General features: G+C 40.2%; 1 protein-coding gene across 3 annotated transcripts in view; it reads right to left on the reverse strand.

The window, feature by feature from the left end:
• LOC106085248 (phosphatase and actin regulator 1) overlaps positions 1 to 19,250 on the reverse strand; it is a 784,344-nt gene extending 765,094 nt beyond the window's left edge. For 2 of the 3 annotated variants that reach the window (XM_059360063.1, XM_059360060.1), the window contains exon 1: positions 18,043 to 18,997. In XM_059360063.1, coding sequence (XP_059216046.1) covers positions 18,043 to 18,982 — 940 coding nt within the window. In that variant the 5' untranslated portion in view covers positions 18,983 to 18,997. Of the gene's footprint in view, positions 1 to 18,042 lie in introns of all 3 variants that reach the window. The other variant, XM_059360062.1, reaches the window with a different exon arrangement.
• Between the last annotated feature and the right edge of the window lie 3,946 nt (positions 19,251 to 23,196).

Below are 23,196 nucleotides of genomic sequence, written 5' to 3' on the forward strand. Positions count from 1 at the left end.
CTTTGGCTTGGTAGACCCTTAACACCAGCGAATGCAAAAACTGAGAAGCTGGACCCATTTACCCCAAGTCGAAGCAAACCCACCAGAATATTAAGTAATTTCGTAAGTTCTAATGTTGTTTTATTTCATTCTGCGCTCTTTCGTTTTGTGTTTTTTGGTGTTTGTTTTCCTTTTGGTTTCTCTTCGCTGCTATTAGCGAAACGTAGTCTCATTACTTTGCCAACAAATGTACTGCCATCATGGTCACGATGATGAACAGCATGTTGAAAGAGCCGGGCAGAAGATGTAACGAAAAAAAAAGTGGCAGGCAACACAAATAACTTGTTCAAGAAATAACACTGAAAATGCAACAAAAACAACAGGAAACAAAAAAAGTGGGCTCGTACCCAAGGAGAGGGATGAATAGCAAATAAAGGGTGATTTTTTTGAGGTTAGGATTTTCATGCATTAGTATTTGACAGATCACGTGGGATTTCAGACATGGTGTCAAAGAGAAAGATGCTCAGTATGCTTTGACATTTCATCATGAATAGACTTACTAACGAGCAACGCTTGCAAATCATTGAATTTTATTACCAAAATCAGTGTTCGGTTCGAAATGTGTTCATTCACCGTTCAGCGATGAGGCTCATTTCTGGTTGAATGGCTACGTAAATAAGCAAAATTGCCGCATTTGGAGTGAAGAGCAACCAGAAGCCGTTCAAGAACTGCCCATGCATCCCGAAAAATGCACTGTTTGGTGTGGTTTGTACGCTGGTGGAATCATTGGACCGTATTTTTTCAAAGATGCTGTTGGACGCAACGTTACGGTGAATGAACACATTCCGAACCGAACACTGATTTTGGTAATAAAATTCAATGATTTGCAAGCGTTGCTCGTTAGTAAGTCTATTCATGATGAAATGTCAAAGCATACTGAGCATCTTTCTCTTTGACACCATGTCTGAAATCCCACGTGATCTGTCAAATACTAATGCATGAAAATCCTAACCTCAAAAAAATCACCCTTTATCATTTCAAATGCTTGACACAATTTGTGTGGGTTCTAAAGACCCACATGTATACTCTTACACTGTACATCCCACAATCACATTTTACTGATGTCAAAATGATTCCATTCAAAGCCCACTCAATTTGACAGCAACTCACAATGCTCGCGCCCAAAATAAAATGCTAAGACAGACATATGAGTTGGCACACTAAGAACACACACACACACACATGCACAAACCCATACATCTACTACCGCTTATACCTAATGTGAACATTTCAAATGAAAAATTAAGAATTTTCACAATCAAATAAAGGGAAGCAATTTATGGACAAAATCCCAGCATCAACAAAAAAAAACTCTAACATATCCGGGTAAAACATCCAAAACCTGTATGGGGGAACGAAGGCTGCACCAGACTACAAGGAGGAGGCTCTATAATCGTATATATAACAAGTAAAAGCGTGCTTAGTTCTCTTTTTAGGCAAACAAAGGATAAAAGAAAAGAATTGCTATGTTATTGGAATATAGGGGAGCTGCATTAGCCTATAAACCGATTCATGTCATTTTCGACACGTATGTTAAAGATCATAAGAGAAGCCGTTGTACAAAACTTCAGCTAAATCGGATAATAATTGCGCCCTCTAGTGGCTCAAGAAATCAAGACCCCAGATCGGTTTATAGACAGCTATATCAAGTGATGGACCGATTTGAACTATTCTTAGTGTAGGCCGGTAGGGATTGTAAATGGGCCAAATCGGTCCATGTTTTGATACAGCTGCCATTTAAACCGATCTTGGGGTTTGACTTCTTGAACCTCCAGAGGGCGCAATTCTCATCCGATTTGGCTGAAATTTAGCATGAAGTGTTTTGTTATGACTTCCAATAACTGGGCTTAGTATGGCTCAAATCCCATACGAAATCCCCATGGCGCTCCCATATAAACCGATCTGGGATATTGACTTCTTGAGCCACTAGAGGGCGCACTTCTCTTCCGATTTTACTGAAATTTTGCACGTGGTGTTTTGGTACCACTTCCAACTACTGCGCTAATTAGTATTTAAATCGGTTCATGTTTTGATATAGCTGCCATATAAACCGATCTTGGGTCTTGACTTCTTCAGCCTCTAGAGGGCGCAATTTTTGTGCACGTGGTGTTTTGGTATCACTTCCAACAATATGGTTCAAATCGGTACATAAACTGGTATAGCTGCCCTATAAACCGATCTTGGGTCTTGATTTCTTCAGCTTTTAGAGGGCGCAATTCTTATCTGATTTGGCTGTTATTTTGCATGAGGTGTTTTTGTATTACTTCAAACAACTATGCTAAGCGTGGTCTAAATCGGTTCATAACCTGATATTGCTGCCATATAAACCGAATTTGGATCATGATTTCTTGAGCCGCTGAAGGGCGCAATTCTCATCCGATTTGGCTGAAATTTTGCATGAGTTGTTTTGTTATGACTTCCAATAACTGTGCTAAGTATGGCGCAAATCGGTACATAACCTGATATAGCTGCCACATAAACCGATCTGGGATCTTGACTTCTTGAGCCTCTAGAGGGCGCAATTCTCATCCGATTTTACTGAAATTTTGTACAACGGCTTCTCTCATGACCTTCAACATACGTGTCTAGTATGGTCTGAATCGATCAATAGCTTGATACAGCTCCCATATAAACCGATTTCCCGATTTTGTTTCTTAAGCCCCTACAAGACGCAATTCTTATCCTAAAAAGAGATACTGCGCATAGAACTCGACAAATGCGAACCACGGTGGTTGGTATATAAGATTCGGCCAGCCGAGCTTAGCACGCTCTTACTTATTTTTATTAAACTTATTCTAGAAAATTCGGCATAAAAATATATGAATTTCGTATTCAGAAAAAAATTTTTTAGAGCAAATGACGTGCAGGGGCTCGTAGATGGTTTTTTTGTCTTGCTTATGGATATATTGTTGTTGTTGTTGTTATATGTTGGCTTGCAAAGAGTGCCTTTCAACAGCAAATTTATACTTTGGGTCGTTGAAATTCAAAACAAATTGTTGCAGGAAAATTAACAACTTTCGTAGTTGTTTTTTCGACCAAAGTTGTTGTTTTTCAAAATTATTTTTATCTGTGTACCCTTCATACATCGAGGGGAATTTGGGTGTGGACGTATTGACTTTGATGGCTTTGTTAGACAAAGGAGTAACTTTTAATAACGTGAAGTTGGATAGATGGCGCCCTGGTGGACATGAGGGTCCCCTTTTTTGATAAATTGGGGTGATACGATGCTGATGATAATCAACGAGTCCTGGGCTGAGATTGTGACCGTAGAAACTCCCCCGGGGTAGAGTCTAATCCTATCTATTGTGGCTTTTGGTTATCAATGGGATTCTGGGGTCTTTCGAGACAGAGAGAGAGTGAAAGTCGTTGACCTGGCGAATGACATCGTCATCATGGTGAGTTGCCGTTTCTTCTCTACTAGTAATGACCTCTTTCAGGGGACGTTAAGCAAGATGTCTGGGCAAGCGAGGGCAAACGGAGTTGGCATAAACCCCCGAAAAACTTAGCTGGTACTTTTCACCAGGAAGAGGAAGCTGGTTGTTTTCTTGGGACCTGTTCTGAATGGAGTGAACCTGAGCTCTCCCTGGAGGCCAAGTACTTAGGCGTGATTCTTGACCAGAAATTAAGTTGGAGAGTCAAAAGTGTACTGAATGCGCTGTTCTCCTGTCATAATTCGATAGATAGGAGTTGGAAGCTTGGGTCGGGGACTTTGCATTGGCTGTATACGGCGGTTGTTCGATCAATTATCATCTATGATTCTCTTGTGTGGCATAAGCACAACATCTGGACAATTGTGTCCCCGCAAGATGATCGAGAAGGTACAGGGTACAGCGGCAGAGGTGATATCTGGGACAAGGAGAAGAACACCGAGAGAGGCGCTGAATACCATTCTCGACCTTTGGTCTTTGTACTTGAATGTTGAATGTGTGGCAACGAAGATCGCCATAAGGATCAGATACATGTCGCTACTCTAACGTCTTCTTCTGTTCTGCTGGAAAATGGTGATGTGGCGTAGCGGAATAGTAAATGCGGAGCAACTTATAGAATATTAGGGGAGTCCTACCTTGTTAACAAGTTGGACGTCGTTTTCCCGAAGAGGGATCTCTGGGCTGGGAACACCCTGCCCTTCCGGGGATGCTCTGTATATATGGATTGGTCTAAATAAGATGGGGGCACGGGAGCAGATTCCTTGGAATGAAGGATATTTGTAGGCTCCCAAACGGGTGCAGCTTATTTCAGGTAGAGGTCTTGGCGGTCCTGGTTTAAATTAATATAAAAAATTTCGGGCAACTTCAAAGATTTCGGCTATATGCCTCGATGGCCAACATTCGCAATGTAGCATATATTTTTAAATTTCAAATATATTTAACAATTTAATTTTTTTTTTGTGGTTTTCTTTCATCTAACGCTTTAGGCTATCATACATAACACAATAGCCGGGCTGACGAAATTTTTCCACTTCAAGAAAATGAGTATGGAAATGAATAAATAATTTACCCGAGTGGCGGTTGGCAAAAGCAGCAGCTACCACAAAAAACACATCTTTCATAAAGATGTCTCGGGAGTTTATGTATTACAAGAATTTATGTGCGGTTTGTGAAAAGCATTTCAAATATTTCATTTTGCGGTGAAATCTAACCAAAAACGAATGAAATGGTAAATTACGAATGAATGGACGCATACATACGTTTGGACAAAAAACTTTCACAATCACCAGAAGTTGATGGCATAAAACTGTGAAGCTCACAGCTGAATATTTTATAACAAAAAAGTAATCGAGCTATTGACAAATACTGTTGTTTCAATTTGTATATCAATAAAGGATGGAGACTTGAATTTGTATTTAAAAAAGCAGACTAGTAGACATTTGGACAACTACGATATACGTGTCACTTGTAATTAAATCTCATTAAAATCGGATGAAGCCCCTTGCGAGCTTTAACAAGCAAAAGCGTGCTAAGTCCTTCCGGGCCGAATCTTATATACCCTCCGCCATGGATCGCATTTGTCGAGTTCTTTTCCAGGTATCTCTTTAAGGGCCAGCAAAGGATACATGAAAAACATTGCCATGAGCTATATCACGCTTTGGTCCAAATCGGACCATAATTGCTTTCAATTCAATTATGGTCCGAATTAGAATTGGAGACCATAGTCGAAATTATTGTATAAAATTTTAGCCAATTCGAATAAGAAATGCGCCATTTAAGGGCACAAGAAGTAAAATAGGGGTATCGGTTTATATGGGAGATGTATCAGGATATAGAACGAATCAGATTATATTTAACAAGTATGGTGAAGGTCATAAGAGAAAGCGTTGTACAAAATTTCAGCTAAATCGGATAATAATTACGCTCTCTAGAGGCTCAAGAAGTCAAGATCCCAGATCGGTTTGTATGGCAGCTATGTTAGGTTGAGGACCCATTTTGACCATATTTGGCACAATTGTTGAAAGTCACAACTAAATGCGTCATGCAAAATTTCAGCTTAATCAGATAAGAATTGTGCCCTCTAGAGGCTTAAGAAGTCAAGATTCAAGATCGGTTTATATGGCAGCTTTATCAAGTTATGAACCGATTTAAACCATATTTAGCACAGTTGTTGGAAGTGATACCAAAACACAGCGTGCAAAATCTCAGCCAAATTGGATAAGAATTGTGTCAATTTCATTTCAATTTAGGTGCGTTTTGGATGGGTGAGGAGTTCTCCCCCAGGTTTTTTGGCCCCAAAGTTGCATTCCATTTTGAGTTTAGGCCTCAGGTACAAAACATTCTCGATTTTATTTTTATACCCTTCACTATAGGATGGGGGTATACTAATTTCGCCATTCTGTTTGTAACACCTCGAAATGTTCGTCTAAGACCCCATAAATATATTCTTGATCGTCATGACATTTTATGTCGTTCTAGCCATGTCCGTCCGTCTGTCTGTCGAAAGCACGCTAACTTTCGAAGGAGTAAAGCTAACCTCTTGAAATTTTGCATAAATACTTTTCATTAGTGTAGGTCGGTTGGAATTGTAAATGGGCCAAATCAGCCCATGTTTTGATATAGCTGCCTTATAAACCGATCTTGTGTCTTGACTTCTGGAACCTCTAGAGGGCGCAATTCTCTTCCGATATGACTGAAATTTTGCACGTCGTGTTTTGGTGTCACTTCCAACAACTGTGCTAAGTATAGTTCAAATTGATCTATGTGTTGATATAGCTGCCATATAAACCGATCTTGGGTCTTGACTTCTTGAGCCTCTAGAGGGCGCGATTCTCGTCCGATATGACTGAAATTTTGCACGTCGTGTTTTGATGTCACTTCCAACAACTGTGTTAAGTATGGTTCAAATTGGTCCATGTTTTGATATAGCTGCCATATAAACCGATCTTGGGTCTTGACTTCTTGAGCCTGTAGAGGGCGCAATTCTCGTCCGATATGACTGAAATTTTGCACGTCCTGTTTTGGTGTCACTTCCAACAACTGTGTTAAGTATGATACAAATCTGTTTATAATCTGGTATAGCTGCCATATAAACCGATCTGGGGTCTTGACTTCTTGAGCCTCTAGAGGGCGCAATTCTCATCCGATTTTACTGAAATTTTGCATGTGATGTTTTGGTATGACTTCCAACAACTGTGTTAAGTATGACGCAAATCGGTTCATAACCTGATATAGCTGGCATATAAACCGATCTCGGGTTTTGACTTCTTGAGCCACTAGAGGGTACAATTCTTATCCGATTTGGATGAAATTTTGCATGAGGAATTTTATTATGACATCCAACAACAGTGCTGAGTATGGTTGAAATCGGTCTATAACCTGATATAGCTGCCATATAAACCGATCGGGGATCTTGGCTTCTTGAGCCTCAAGAGGGCGCAATTATTACCCGGTTTTGTTGGAATTTGAAATACAAAACTCAACAGTGGCTTATACTTATTAGATCACTCTGTGTCCGTGCCGAATTTGGATTGGGAAAAATAAGTCGTCTTGAGATAATTTTCTATAAACATAAATTTTTTGAAAAAATTTCCTTAAGGCAAGAATTTATGCAATGTAAATAAACTGATCAAGTTTTAGAAAATCTAATTCAAACTAAAATTAAATTGATATAATAATGGAATTCACTGTACAATATTATTATGACTCACATCATACAATATTATGAATGTGTGTGTGTGTGTGTGCCTGTACTATAGGTATGTTCACAATAAGAGAACAACATGAAAAGGACATTATCGCCTAGATTGAATTATAATTTTACTTTAAATCTAAACAATGATTGCTGCTTTCACCACCAACACCAATAAAAATACCACCAGTCCTTACCACTGCTGCCAACAACCAGCCGGGCAGTTGACATCTGGTAAGTGGTTTGTATGGGCGATGGTGACGGCGCGGGAGAAACCCTCGCCTTGTTAGCATTACAGACTGCTGCTTAAGAGTGCAGATGACGATAATGTTGATGACCATGCTACTTTGTTGGTAAGGCATTTGGTGTTGTCAATACCAACCATCCTTACAACAACAGCACATTGTTGTTGTGGTAGTATGTCAAAGCTCTATGTTATTCTCAAAGGCCGATAGGCAAAACAATACTCACACTTACAGGCAGATCAAATCTAAGTGACATGGGAGAGTGTGTGTGCGTGTGTGTGACAGCAAGACCAGCATTCAAGACCTTCGAAATGTCTATGGCATGTTTGAGTCGTCAAAGACTGTGCGAACATTAGTCCAAAGCCTTTGTTTTTACTTCCTTTAGTGGTATGGTTGCACAAGTGTATCGATATCCATCTGTCAGCCGGTCGTTTGGTCGGTCAATCTGGCATTCTTTATGCATTCAAATCCTTGCGATCCTTTGGAGCAGACCCTAATGGAACTGTGTGACATACGAATGATGGTCACGCTTGGAAAAGCCACAAAGTCATTAGGCTGCTTGTTGTTCAATGTTGCTCTCAACTGAACCCAAACAAGAGACAACAAATATTTCCGAAATATTTTGCTACCAATCGGCTAGCCCCCCTAACGACCCTCTTTGACAAATGTGGGTCATTTGAAATTAAGTTGCCAGGGTGAGCAAACAATTGTCTATCAAACATCTTAAGGCGATACAGCAATCACTGAGATCGATTAGAGGCGGAGAATTTTAAATTGAAATAAATTGAAGAAAATTCATGGACTATTTTGATGGGAATGGGGAGATTAGCACCACAAATCAAAGGAAATGTTGTAGAATTGCTGGAAATAGCACACGCCAAGGCATTTAAAGAATTGCTATACAAAAAATAAAATGGAATTTAAATTCCATTGAATATAATAATAAATTTATATATGTATATAGAAGAGTAGTGTTAGGTTGGCTGGACCCACAAACTTGACATTTTGCATAAAGTTTAGGGCTGGGTTTTTAAAAGCTTTTATGGGCTTCAGACCCTTTACCGGCAGATCTGTCTATATGGCAGCTATATCTAAATATAGTTCGATCTGAATCATATTTGAGCCGGATGTTGGTAGGCCTAAAACTACTCACCGTTTCAAATTTCAGCGAAATCGGCTAATAAATAAAGCTTTTATGGGCTCCAGACCCTTCATCGGCAGATCGGTCTATATGGCAGCTATATCTAAAAATAGCCCGATCTGAACCATATTTGGGTCCGATGTTGGGTGGCCAAAAACTACTTATTGTTTCAAATTTCATCGAAATCGGTTAAAAAATAAAGCTTTTATGGGCATTAGACCCTTTATTGGCAGATCGGTCTATATGGCAGCTATATCTAAATATAGTCCGATCTGGACCATATTTGGGTCAGATGTCGGAAGACTTAAAATAACCCACTGTTTTAAATTTCAGCGAATTTGGATAAAAAATAAAGCTTTTATGGGCTTCAGACCCTTTATTGGCAGATCGCTCTATATGGCAGCTACAGGGTGGCTGATGAATATTGCTACAATGATGAATATTGCTACATTTTTTTTTCGGTGTATGGAATACATTTTTCTTTTATTCATGTTAAATTAAATTATTAAATTAATTATTAAATTATTATTAATTAAATTAATTAATTAATTAATTAAATTAATTATTAAATTATTATTATTAAATAGAAAAAAAGTTATTACATTTTTTTTTGGTAGCGGCTTTCATCAGCCACCCTGTATATCTAAATATAGTCCGACCTGGACCATATTTGGGTCAGATGTTGGGAGGCCTACTACTACTTACTGTTTAAAATTTCAAAAAAAATTGGATTAAAAATGAAGTTTTAATGGGCATTGGAACCTTTATCGGAAATCGGTCTATATAGCAGCTCTCTCCAAATATGGTCCGATTTGGCCCGTTCAAGAACTTAACCAGCGTGCATCTAAAAGACGTATCTGTGCCAAATTTCAGCTCAATATCTCAATTTTTGAAGGACTCAAGAAGTCGAATCGGGAGATCGGTTTATATGAGAGCTATTACAGGTTATAGACCGATTCTTACCAAATTTGGCACAGCTGTTGGAAGTCAAAACGGAACACCACATGCAAAATTTCTGCCAACTCGGACATAAAATGCAGTTTGTAAGGCCTCAAGAAGTCAAATCGGGAAATCGTTTTATATGGGAGCTATATCAGGTTATATATCGATTTGGACAATATTAGGCTCAGTAGTTGGATCTATATCAGGTTATAGACCGATTTAGACCATACTTGGCAAACTTGTTGAAAGTCATAACAGGGGCTCAAAAAGTCAAATCGGGAGATTTCATAGGTACACCAAAATAGCGGCGTACACTGAATATTACGCATATTCTTCATTTTAAGAAATATGCAATTAATTTTTTTTTTTGCTTTTTAACTTTGCATATGCCATGTTCGATTGAAAATTTAATATGTGCAACACTTTGAAAGGTGTTAGGCAACATTTGCAAAATGTTGTTCCGTATAAGTGAAACATAATTTTCTAGAATCGAAATAATCATAGAGTTCTAATCGTACTCCGAAATATAGAATAACGTTGATCCAGTAAGGTCCTGTTGTTGGACTGAAAAAATTTTGGATCCGATATAGATTGTATCATAGATTTGTGCATTGGTTTGCAACGCTAAGATGGAGAGAAGCTAGACCCATTGATAAGTATACCGATCGACTCAGAATCACTTTCAGATTCGATTTAGCCATGTCCGTCTGTCCGTCTGTGAGTCCATGTATTCTTGTAATCAAAGTGCAGGTCATATTTGTTGTCCAATCATCACCAAATTTCGCACATATCACTTTCTTGGCCCAAGGACAAACGCTATTGATTTTGGTAAAAATCGGTTCAGAGTTAGATATAGCTCCCATATATATGTATCGCCCGATTTGCACTTAAATTGCCGTAGGAAGGACAATTTTCAACCGATCTGCACAAAATTTGGTATGGATTGTTTTGTTACTGATCTTAACATATGTGTGAGATCTTAACATATCTGCAAGATTTCATCAAAATCGGTTCAGATTTAGATATAGCTGCCATATATATGTATCGCCCGATTTGCACTGAAATGGCCGTAGTAGCTACAATTTTCAACCGATCTGCACAAAATTTGACATGCATTGTTTTGTTACTGATCTTAACATATGTGTGAGATTTTATCAAAATCGGTTCAGATTTGGATATAGCTCCCATACATATTTATCGCCAGATTTGAACTTATATTGTCGTAGTAACAACAATTTTCAAACGATCTGTTTAATAGTCGGTTCAGATTTAGATATAGCTCTCATTTAGATAGATATAGCTCCGAATTTATAATTGTAGGGTAGGTGTAGGGTATTATATAGTCAGCTCCGCCCGACTTTTGCCTTTCCTTACTGGTTTTATTCTGCCAAAGTTTAAACATAAGATATCATAAAGTGTCTTAAGTTTTACAAACAAACTCCAACTCGAAATTGTTCTTTCCCAATGTTAATCTACATGCTCAACTTTACTATTAGCACCTTAAAGTTTCATTCCATTTCAACTTGGCACATACGTTGGCTGCAGAAACTGTAGCAAGCGGTAAGAAAAACTTAAACAAAACTCTATTAGCAATAAGGCGCCATATGCTTTTATTAGATTAGTTAAGTTCCACTACCACAAGTCAATATTAGGGTGTATCGCAGAAAGCAAGCCCTTTATTAACTTTAAACAATAAGAAATTTTGAGAAAAATAATTTAATTTTTGTTTGTTTCTCTTTCGAGACGAGCTCAATGATCGGAGATGCAAATGGAAAAGGAAAGCCAAAGATAGCAACACACACCAACCACTATGGGATGCGTTTCGCCTTTGGTTAGAAGACTTTTCAACCATATTAGATGTGATGGCTTCAAGGGCTGTGCGTTGGTATGTTGTATCTGAAATGCATTAATAGCGAAAACGCAGCTATGATAGAATTACCACATTAACCACACTCGCCAACCCTGTCTATTAGCTGTACTTTTCCCAATGCATTTATTTTTGTGTAATGACAGTCGTACTTCCTGTGACAAAATATACTTCTTCCGTACTACACATGATTTTGTGCATTTGTTGGAAGTTGCATTGATGGCTTCGAATGCTAAGACAACGGATGTTGCTCCTTGTTCCCAGGTTCGAATCCTGGCCGGGCTCTGTCGAATTTTTCACTTTTTTAAGTTTTTTGCCTGTTAGGGCGAAGATGGCGGGTGACCTAAAACTACCCACTATTTCAAATTTCAACGAAATCGGGTAATAAATAGAGCTTTTATGGGCTTCAGACCCTTTATCGGCAGATCGCTCTGTATGGAAGCTATACCTAAATATTGTCCGATACAAACCATATTTGAGTCCCATGTTGGGTGGCCTAAAGCTACTCATTGTTTAAAATTTAAGCGAAATACGTTAAAAATAAAGCTTTAATGGGCTTCAGACCCTTTATCGGGAGAACGGTCTATATGGTAGCTATATCTAAATATAGTTCGATCTGAACCATACTAAGGTTAGATGTCGGGAGGCTTAAAGTAACTCACTGTTGCAAATTTCAGCGAAATCGGTTACAAAATAAAGCTTTTATAGGCTTCAGTCCCCTTATCGGCAGATCGGTCTATATGGCAGCTATATCTAAATATAGTCCAATCTAAACCATATTTAAGTCAGAGGTCGGGAGGCTTAAAATAACTCACTGTTTTAAATTTCAGCAAAATCGGGTAATAAATAAAGCTTTTATGGGCTTCAGTCCCCTTATCGGCAGATCGGTCTATATGGCAGCTATATCTTAATATAGTCCGATCTGAATCATATTTAGGTCGGATGTTGGGAGGTCTTAACCTACTCACTGTTTAAAATTTCAGGGAAATCGGTTAAAAAATAAAGCTGTTATGGCCTTTAGACCCTTTATCGGGAGATCGGTCTATATGACAGCTATATCTAAATATAGTCCGATCCGTACCATATTTGGGTCGGATGTTGAGAGGCTTAAAACTGCGCACTATACCAAATTTCAGCGAAATCCGGTAACAAATAAAGCTTTTATGGGCTTCAGACCCTTTATCGGCAGATCGGTCTATATGTCAGCTATATCTAAATATAGTCCGATCTGAACCATATTTGGGTCAGTTGTCGGGAAGCCTTAAACTAACTACTGTTTTAAATTTCAGCAAAATCGGATGAAAAATAAAGTTTTTATGGGCATTAGACCCTTTATCGGAACATCGGTCTCAGCTATATCCAAATATGGTCCGATTTGGCCCGTTGAAGAACTTAACCAGCGTGCATCAAAAAGATGTATCTGTGCCAGATTTCAGCTCAATATCTCAATTTTTTAAGGTCCTAGAGTGATTACAACAGACGGACGGATAGACAGACGGACGGACGGATAGACGGACCGACAGACGGACGGATAGACGGACAGACACACGGACTTCGTTAAATCGTCTTAGAATTTTACGACAATCCGAAATATATATACTTCGTAGGGTCGGAAATTGATATTTCGATGTGTTACAAACGGAATGACTAAATGAATATACCCCCTATCCTACGGTGGTGGGTATAAAAATCAATTAACTTTGAATGCTAAGCCGAGACATAAAAGTTAAGTTCAACAATCCTTATAAGGATTTAGGACAAAATCTTGATGAAATTTGCAGCAAATGAATGAGAGTCATTATAAGCCATCGATTCTTATCTAAAACCGTAATAGAAGACTTTAAGGAGAACCAAATTGGCTATGGTAAAGGTGATACCCTTTGCCTTGCCTTCTCAATACTCTTGGGTATAGTCAGACAACAAGGACAAAAACTATAACCCACAAATATATTGACATCACTCTCACTAAGGGCATAAGCGGAAATCCCATAACGCATAAAAGTGTGAGAGGTGAGTATAGATGTCTATCTGTTAGTGTGTGTGTGTTTCACACAGCTGTGGCCTTTTATATTGTTTTGCTCCGAGTTAATTTAATTCACATTAATGCTGTTTTATGTTGAGTTTAACGCCCACACTTTAACTTAACGCCCACACAACCTACAATGCAATACACAGAGTATACTTGTGACCGTTTGCACTGTGTCCACTGACACTTCTTTGGTATTTCCAATTAAAGTTGAAGGACTAAAGCTACAAAATTTAATAATTCTACACTTGTTTGGATTATCCTGAATGGACCTCTCCTACATTGCCATAGTTTAAGTGAGAATGATGGAGAGATAGAAGAGCATAGAGGATAGGTGGGTGTAGAAAGCGTTGGACGAGTGTTTATGCAATTGCAAGTGAGTGAAGTGCTTTGCCACTATTTTCTGCTCTTTCTAAAATCTGAAGTGATTAATTGCCATTAAATTCGCTGCCTCGCACAAAGTGGTTGCACAGGAGGTGGCTGGTAAATGTCAACGATTATTGTAGTTTTTAATTTGCAGTTCATTATGTGAGGGAGAGAGGTACTACGTGCATTTTCAGTTGGTTCATCTCCTCATTTTGTGAATGATAAATGATGACACTATGATTTAAAATTCACAAAACTGCCCGTCATCCATAAATCCTTTTCAGCTGCATGAGTAGTTAGTAACGCTAATTTTTCACTACACAAATATGATAGAACCGTGTTATGCTCAGCAGGGGTGGATTTAAAGTGCTGATAGCCCCAAGGGGTTTGAAGAGATTCAAATCATACAAAATGTCAGAAATATTCATTATTATTTGGAAACTTCGATAAAAAATTTCTTATGAGACATTATGAAGAAACTTTCTTTAAATAAATCGTTGAGAAAAAAAAATCCTATAAATAACAAAAATTTACAAAAAAATTTTTATAAATAAAAAATTTTAACAAAATATCCTTATATAAGAAATTTTGAAAATATCTTCTACAGATAAGAAATTTTGAAAAAGTTTTCTATAAATAAAAAACGTTAACAAAATTTCCTAAAAAAATAATTACTTTGACAAAATTTCATAAAAATAAGAAATTTTGAAAAAAAAATTTTATATATAAATTTTTCACCAAATCTTATATAAAAAAAGTCAAATTGTGTTTGTTTGTAGGTTTGTTTGTTTGTGTGTTCCTTATAGACTTAGAAACGATGGTGCATAATGATCCCGTGGTGAAAATAGGGTACTACATTTTTTGATATCTGAAGGGGGAGCGGACCCTCCCCCTTACCCAAATTTTCAGAAACGCCAGATCTCGGAGATGGGTGGTGCGATTTAAGCGAAATTTTGTGTGCTTTCTTAAAGTTACCTACAAACAAAACTTTTGGTTTCCAAATTTCGGAATGGGTACCTAGGGGGGCCGCCCCACCTCAAAACCTACCAAACATATATTTAGACCAATCACGACAATATGGGACTTAAATGAAAGGTATTGAGGATAAGAAAACGTATCTAATATCCAATTGTCGGACCAAGTGTTTGGGCGACCACCCCAAGCCCCAAAACACCCCTAAATCGGACATATTTACCGACCATGGCAATATGGGACTCAAATGAAAGGTATTTGCGAGTAGAATACAAATCTGATATCCAAATGTCAGACCAAGTGCTAGGAGGACCACCCCAAGCCCCAAAACACCCCTAAATCGGACATATTTACCGACCATGGCAATATGGGACTCAAATGAAAGGTATTTGCGAGTAGAATACGAATCTGATATCCAAATGTGGGACCACGTTTCTGGGGATCCACCGCTTCCCCAAAACACCCCCCAAAGAGGACTTATTAACTGACCATGGCAATATGGGGCTCAAATGAAAGGTCTTTGGAAGTAAAGCACGAATCTGATATCAATATTCGGGAAAAGTGTCTATGGGGCCAACCCATCCCCATAACAGCACCCAACTAGGAAGTATTCGCTGACCATTGCAATATGAGGCTCAAATAAGAAGTATTTTAGAGTATAACACGAATCGGATATAAATTTTCAGGGCCATGTCACTGAACGACCGCCCCATCCCCCAAAACACCCCCCTAACCGATCATGTTTGCCGACTATGGAAATATGGGGCTCAAATGAAGGGTATTTGGAAGTAGACCATGAATCTGACATCAAAATTCGGGACCAACTGCCTAAGGGACTCCCACCCCCATAATAACCCCAAATAGGACGTATTAGCTCACCATGACAATTTGGGTGTGGATCTCGACATTGATTGTTTTTAGGGCCCATACCTCAAACCGGACATATTTGCTGATTTTTGCAAAAAGGGGTTTAAAATACAGGTATTTGACGAAACGACGAAATTGATATCCAATTTTGAGGCCAATGCCAATATGGGGTTCAAATAAATGATATTTGGCAGTAGAGCACGATGCTGCTATATTTTCAGGGCTAAGTGATTGGTGGACCTCCCCACTCCCCAAAAAAAACCGACCACGTCAATGTGGGACTCAAATGAAAGGTATTGGGGAGAAGACCATGAAATTGATACCCACTTGCGAGATCGATTTTCTGCGGGTCTACCCCTTCCCCAAAACACCCCACAAACAGCTATTATTTACTGACCATCGCAATATGTGGCTCAAGTAAAGGTATTTGAAGTAGAATAGGAATCTAATATACAAATGTGGGACCATGTATTTGGGGCACAGCCCCTTTCACAAACCACCCCCAAATTGTTCAAGGACGCTTCATCCCATTAACTCCCCTTAATCCAATGGAAATATGGGGTTTTAATAAATGGTATTTGAGAGAAGAGCAGGATGCTTGAATTTTTTTTTTTCAAAACCAAGTGTCTAGGGGACCACCTCAATCACGAAAATACCTCAAATCGGACATCATGACAATATCGGGCTGAAATAAAGACTTGTACGAATGGCCAAAACTCCGAGCGAATTCATAGACCAATAAAGATCATATTGGATTCAGATAAAGGCATTTATATTGTTATACTGTTAGTGAAGCGTTATGCAAATGCAAATTTTCCCTAAATCGGATGAGAATTGCGCCCTCTAGAGGCTCAAGAAGTCAACATCCCAGATCGGTTTATATGGCAGCTATATCAGCTTATGTATCGATTTGCACCATACTTAGCACAGTTATTGGAAGTCATTACAAAACACCTCATGCAAAATTTTAGCTACATCGGATGAGAATTTCTCCCTCTATTGGCTCAAGAAGTCAAGATCCAAGATCGGCTTACATTACAGCTATACCAGATTATGAACCGATTTGAATCATACATACCACAGTTGTTGGAAGTGATACCTAAACACTTCGCGCAAAATTTCAGTCAAATCGGACGAGAATTGCGCCCTCTAGATGCTGATGAAGTCAAGACCAAAGGTGGGTTTATATGGCAGTTATATCAAAACATGGACCGATTTGAACCATACTTAGCGAAGTTGTTGGAAGTGATACGCCAGGTGCCAAATTTCAGTCAAATCGGACGAGAATTGCGCTCTCTAGAGGCTCAAGGAGTCAAGACCCAAGATCGGTTTATATGGCAGCTGTATCAAAACATGGACCGATTTGGCCCATTAACAATCCCAACCGACCTACACTAATAAAGAGTATTTGTTCAAAATTTCAAGCGGCTAGCTTAACTCCTTCGAAAGTTAGCGTGTTTTCGACAGACAGACGGACGGACAGACGGACGGACAGACCAGATCGACTTAAAATGAAATGACGATCAAGAATATATAAACTTTATGGGGTCTCAGACGCATATTTCGAGGTGTTATAAACAGAATGACGAAATAAGTATACCCCCATCCTATGGTGGAGGGTATAAAAAGCATTCCGACACTGAATGGATCCTTTAAAATATTGTACATTGCTCCTATAGAGGGCGCTATTTTCATCCGGTTAGACTAACATTTTGTACATTGATTTCTCTGATGACTTCCAACTGACTTTATTAACCTTGGCTATTTTTGGTCTGTGTATTGGTATTGCGTGTATATAAATCGATCTCCCGATTTTTACTCATTTTCGTTTGAAATATAGGTGATTGGAAATTAACGATAGTATCGATACTATCGATATCTATTATCAAAACTATCGAAAATATCGAATGTTGCGATTATCGATAGTTTGCCAGTTCTAACGTCGTTCGGACTCGGCAGTAAAGAGGAAGTCCCTTATCATTGAGCTTTAACTTGAATCGAAGTGCACTCATTGTTAAGTGGGAAGCTGAACGCCTGGGTTCGAATCCTGGCGAGACCATCAGAAAAAATTTTCAGCGGTGGTTTTCTCCTCCTAATGCTGGCAACATTTGTGGGGTACTATGAGATGTAAAACTTCTCTCCAAAGAGGTGTCGCACTGCGGCACGCCGTTCGGACTAGGCTATGAAAAGGAGGCCCCTTATCATCGAGCTTAAACCTGAATAGTACTGAAATTTCTATAAATCAGAAATTTTGTCACAAAATTTCCCTTAAAAAGGAATTTAAGCAAAATTCCTCCAAAAAAATGGAATTTTAATAAAGTTGATCAAAACACCAAATTTTGAGTAAATTTTTACAAAATAATAAATTTTTTTATAAAATCTCCTTTAAAAAAAATCACCAAAATATCCAAGTACAAGTTTTTCAAAAATAGGAAATCTTTATGCAATCCCCACTTACCTTTATACATAGGAAATTCACCATCACTGTGCGAATGGCACAACATCATTGGTGACCGACATCGTGAGCGATCACCAACACCACCACCACTGCTACTGCCAGCACTTGTTGCGCCTCCGCCGCCACCACTATTGTTTCCTATTAACTCATTTTTAGCCGATATGAGAGCTTTTGTTAGACCACCACCACCACCGCCACCTGTTGACACCTGAGCGCCACTGCCACCCGTGGAGTTGGCCGACGAGGTGGCTGCCGAGGCTGAGTAGGAACGTGGCACATGACTCAAAGTGCGGCGACGCAGCGTGGCCACTGCATGCTGTTGCGACAATGACCTATGCTGAGGAGTCAAATGATGCCGCCCATGATGATGATGAGCCGTAGTAACTTTAACAGAGGGGGGCAAAGTAATCGCTGCCACCGTAGATGATGCTGCTGATGTTGTATTGGCATTCGAGGCTTGACATCGATGCAACGTTGCCGAGGAAGAGCCAACCAGGCCACTGGAAGAGGTCATGTTGACAACACCGCCGCTGCTACTGAGATTCAGCGACACGTGATGTTGTAGCGGTGGGTGATGATGGTGTTGATGCTGATGCTGGTGTTGATGTTGATGTTGATGCACTGCATGTTGCTGATGTGTGTGGTGATGAAGCTGTTGTTGTTGTTGTTGTTGTTGCTGCTGCTGTTGGACCGTGTTGTTGGCCACAGCAGCCGTAGTGGTGGTGGTCGAAGGAAGCACAATGTTGGCAACACCCCCACCCACAACATTCGAATGCTGTAGGGGTGGGTGTGAATGTTGATGGGTTAGTTGACGCGGAGCATGCGAATGGGAATGTGAATGGCCACCAACACCGCCCACTCCCACAGCTGCAATGCTGTGTTGATGCTGCAATTGACGTTGATGGTGCTGATGTTGATGCTGTTGCTGCAGTTGTTGCATTAGTTGGTGATGTGTGCTTTTCAGCGTCGATTGTGCTGAGGGAGCCGCGGCAGTGGAGACTCCACCACCTGCACCACTTCCGGTCGGAAGAGCATTGCTAGTGCTGCTGTTAGTAGTTACTGTGGTGCTATGACTTTGATTTGCGTTTCCGGTGTTTCCTGTGTTGTTGCCAGCACTTCCGCCTCCTGCTGATGAGGTCGCAACCGCAGCAGGGTTTTTCTCCCATGGTCCGTTATTGGTTGAATAATCCACTTTGGTCGCTGTTTGGTCTGGCCGGCTGGACACCTAGCTTATGGCCCTGTCTAACTGTTGGCAAGTGGCGCGGCCCTAGATTATTTCTTTTTTTTTTAGCTGCTTTTTGTTATTTAATCTTTCTCTTCTTCTCTGGCACGTTGATAATTTTGCATATTTATTTTAATTTTAATTTTTCGTTTTCCTGTTTCCGCTGTACACTTTAACAATTTTCTCCAAATTAATGCGCGACTTGGGCGAAAAAGGTTGGCTTTTGTTTTTCCGAAGAAAGCCTAACAGGTGTAGGGGAAATCTTTGTGCACCAGCTTTGACTTTTCTTGGCTTTTAATGATTCACAAGAAGCCAGTAGCAGCAGACTCCGCAGCAGCAGCACCACCACGACGACAGCTACCTCCACTTCGTATCATCATTATCGTCCATTAACGTGGCACGGCGTACTTTTTACGCTTATAAACGATTTCAATGACGGCAACCTTCAACCCTTTTTGCTTTATTACGGTAAGGAAAGAGATTTTGGAATTTGTTTTTTGGCACATTTACAGGAAACAAACACACATGCAGACACGCGGATACCAACAACATTTATTGCCATCGAAAGCGAACGGATGTTGAAATACTTTGCAAACACCAAAACAAAAAGGGTGATTCCATTCAAATATGACAAGGCGTGAAATTGAGAGGCAAAAAGGTGCGAATAGAAGAATGTGATGCCAAATATAACCTTAGGGGGGGGGTAACATTTTCTAATCTGCTCATAATGAGAAAAAGTCGAATATTAATGACACACAAGAAATTTGTACCAAATGTAGTCCTTAATACGCATTAAGGATGCCAAATAGGAATAGGGAACGCAGCTGAGAGCTACCAAGGGTAATGGATAGTGAAACGGACCATCAGCGGTTTCGAATAGGACCATGATCTGCGAATCTGCACCTTGAATATCTGAACCCTTTAGAGAGAAGATGAAATATACGCACTGACATTAAAATCGTTCTGGGAGACTTTGATGCCAGGATAGGAAGAAGGAATATCTTGAGTGCGACGGTCGGAAATTTAAGCTTCCACGAGATAACGCTCATGAATGGATAGACTTCGCCGTGGCAAAAAAAACGCACAAGGCCACATGGCTGACCAACGATGAAAAAATGGGAATCCAACGTGATCACGTTGTACTCGTAATAAATGGAAGGCATTTACGGTCGATCTGAAGGGCGAATAAAGATTTGGCTATTACATTGATGAAGCAAAGGAAGCTGGAAGTCGAAAAGCAGCCAACGTAGCAGATAGCAACAACATACTCCACTTTAATGACCCGAATGCTTGATGAAACCCCTCCTTTTAAAAATTTAAGATTTTGCCCATAAACATTCCACTAAGGAGCAGAGGCAAACTTCTCACATATTAATGAGTGCAGTCCCATTCAAGTTTATCTGAATGATAAGGAACATCCATTTCATAGCCGAGTCTGAACGGCGTGCCGCAGTACGACACCACTTTGCAGAGATTTAAGAGGGGAAAACCACCGCTGAAAATTTTTTCTGATGGTCACGCCAGGATTCGAACCCAGGCGTTCAGCGTCATAGGCGAGGCGGACATGCTAAACTCTGCGCTACGGTGGCCTACGAAACCCCTCCTTCCTACATGATACAATGGCGCAATAGCAAATCATTGCCTACTCCATGCAAAATGCCGCGAATTTCTTACTTTGGTAGAAGAAAAGAGGAACAACGTCCATTCCGGAGAAGGAAGAGGGAAATGGAAAGGAGTGAGTATGAGGAAATTAGGACGTATAGTACAGAGGTCAAATAGAAGGTCAAAAATTTTTCAAAGAATCGAACATCAAATCTATTGCTTTGGTGCAGGCACGTCCTCCTGCAGAGACAAAGAAGGAAATATGGTAACTGATCCAGGTAGTCTGCTTAGAATATAGAAAGAATATGTTTTCCAGCTGGTAGTATCCGATAGTGGCGACGACGGGGATACCGCAGAACATATGCTTGATGATGGTATAGAATGTATACCGCCAAGTCAGAATGTGGTCCAAGTAGCAGTCACCTGCTGAAGAACAACAAGGCAGCAGGAGCCGAGGGTTTGCCATCTGAACTATTTAAGATCAAAGGCGACACGTCGATAAGATATATGCCTCAGCACGTCTGCGAGATCTGGCTATAAGAATGTGAACTAAGTGTACTAAGTCCCTTAAATCAGCCCAAGAAAAACCCTGGATGACCAGGGAGATTGGCAACATTGGGAAAGAGGTCCGCAGACTTTTTAACAAAGCACGTCGTAAAAAAGCGGATGTTTATTGAGATGTGTATTACACACGGCTCAAGAAATACAATAAGATTACCAGAGGGGCAAAACGTGCCTCCTGGAAACTATTCTGCGCACAGATCGATAGCTTGACGCTGCCAAGATAAAAAAGTGTCTGTCAAAAACCCATGTCCAAACTGAAACTTTAGTAGACGATATGGGAGTGAGAGCAGAGACAACGGAGAACATGTTGAGGCTTTTGATGAAAACCCATTTTCCATAGGATACGAAGGGACTTACGGAGACACCGGAATCTTGAAATAATGACGTTGATCGAAGGTTTATAATAACGGAATTTATGGTGAAGAAATCCTTGAGGAGCTTCAAATCATTTAAGTCACCCGGACCTGATGGAATATTTCCAAAGTTACTACAAAAAGAGGCAGACTATCTGGCGTCTCGTCTGGCCAACATTTTCACAGCGTGCCTAGGACTTGCATATACTCCGAAAGCCTGGCAGGAGCCAAAGGTGGTGTTTATACCCTAGCCCAAGCAAAGGCAAGTTATGCGAAACCAAAGGCCTACAGACCCATAAGCCTTACGTCCTATCTACTCAAAACCATGGAACGTATTGTGGACACCATGATAAAGATTATGACATCATATGTCAAGGGAAGGTCGGTGGAGACTGCCCTGCACGAGGTTATGCATCAAAAAGAAGAATCCTTCGATGCCAAAGCGTACACACTGGCGGTATGCATTGACATCGAGGGGGCTTTTAACAATGTGCGCAGCGACACACTGATCCAATCGTTAGACCAGTACCGGGTGGACCCGGTCCTTAGAGACTTGATAAACCATATGCTAAGGAACAGATGGATAAATTTTGTTCCATGGCATAAATATAAGGCACGCCACAGGGGGGCATTTTATCGCCACTCCTATGGGTGACCACCATAAATGACCTATTACGGATGCTGACTGAGGATGGTTTTGAACCCGTGTGCTACCCAGACGATGTTATAATACTTCTAAGGGTTAAGGATCCGAACGAGCTTTGCAGAAGGGCCGAAAGGGTCTTGCATATGGCATATGACTGGGCTAGACCCAGAGGCCTCAAAGGGGGAGCATTTTATCGCCACTCTTATGGGTGACCACCATTAATGACCTATTACGGATGCTGACTGAGGAGGGATTTGAACCCGCAAGCTAAGCAGACGATGTTATAATACTTCTAAGGGGTAAGGATCCGAACGAGCTATGCAGAAGGGCCAAAAGGGTCTTGCATATGGCGTATGACTAGGCCGAACCCAGAGGTCTCAATGGGGGGCATTTTATCGCCACTCCTATGGGTGACCTATTACGGATGCTGACTGAGGAGAGATTTGAACCCGTCTGCTACGCAGACAATGTTATAATACTTCTAAGGGGTAAGGATCCGAACGAGCTATGCAGAAAGGCCGAAAGGGTCTTCCACATGGCATATGACCGGCCTAGACCCAGAGGTCTCAATGGGGGGCATTTAATCGCCACTCCTATGGGTGACCTATTACGGATGATGACTAAGGAGGGATTTGAACCCGTCTACTAAGCAGACAATGTTATAACACTTCTAAGGGGTAAGGATCAGAACGAGCTATGCAGAAGGGCCGAAAGGGTCTTGCATATGGCATATGACTGGGCTAGACCCAGAGGTCTCAATGGGGAGC

Source organism: Stomoxys calcitrans, chromosome 1, assembly GCF_963082655.1.
Source record: "Stomoxys calcitrans chromosome 1, idStoCalc2.1, whole genome shotgun sequence".
In the NCBI taxonomy this organism is placed as follows: Eukaryota; Metazoa; Arthropoda; class Insecta; order Diptera; family Muscidae; genus Stomoxys; species Stomoxys calcitrans.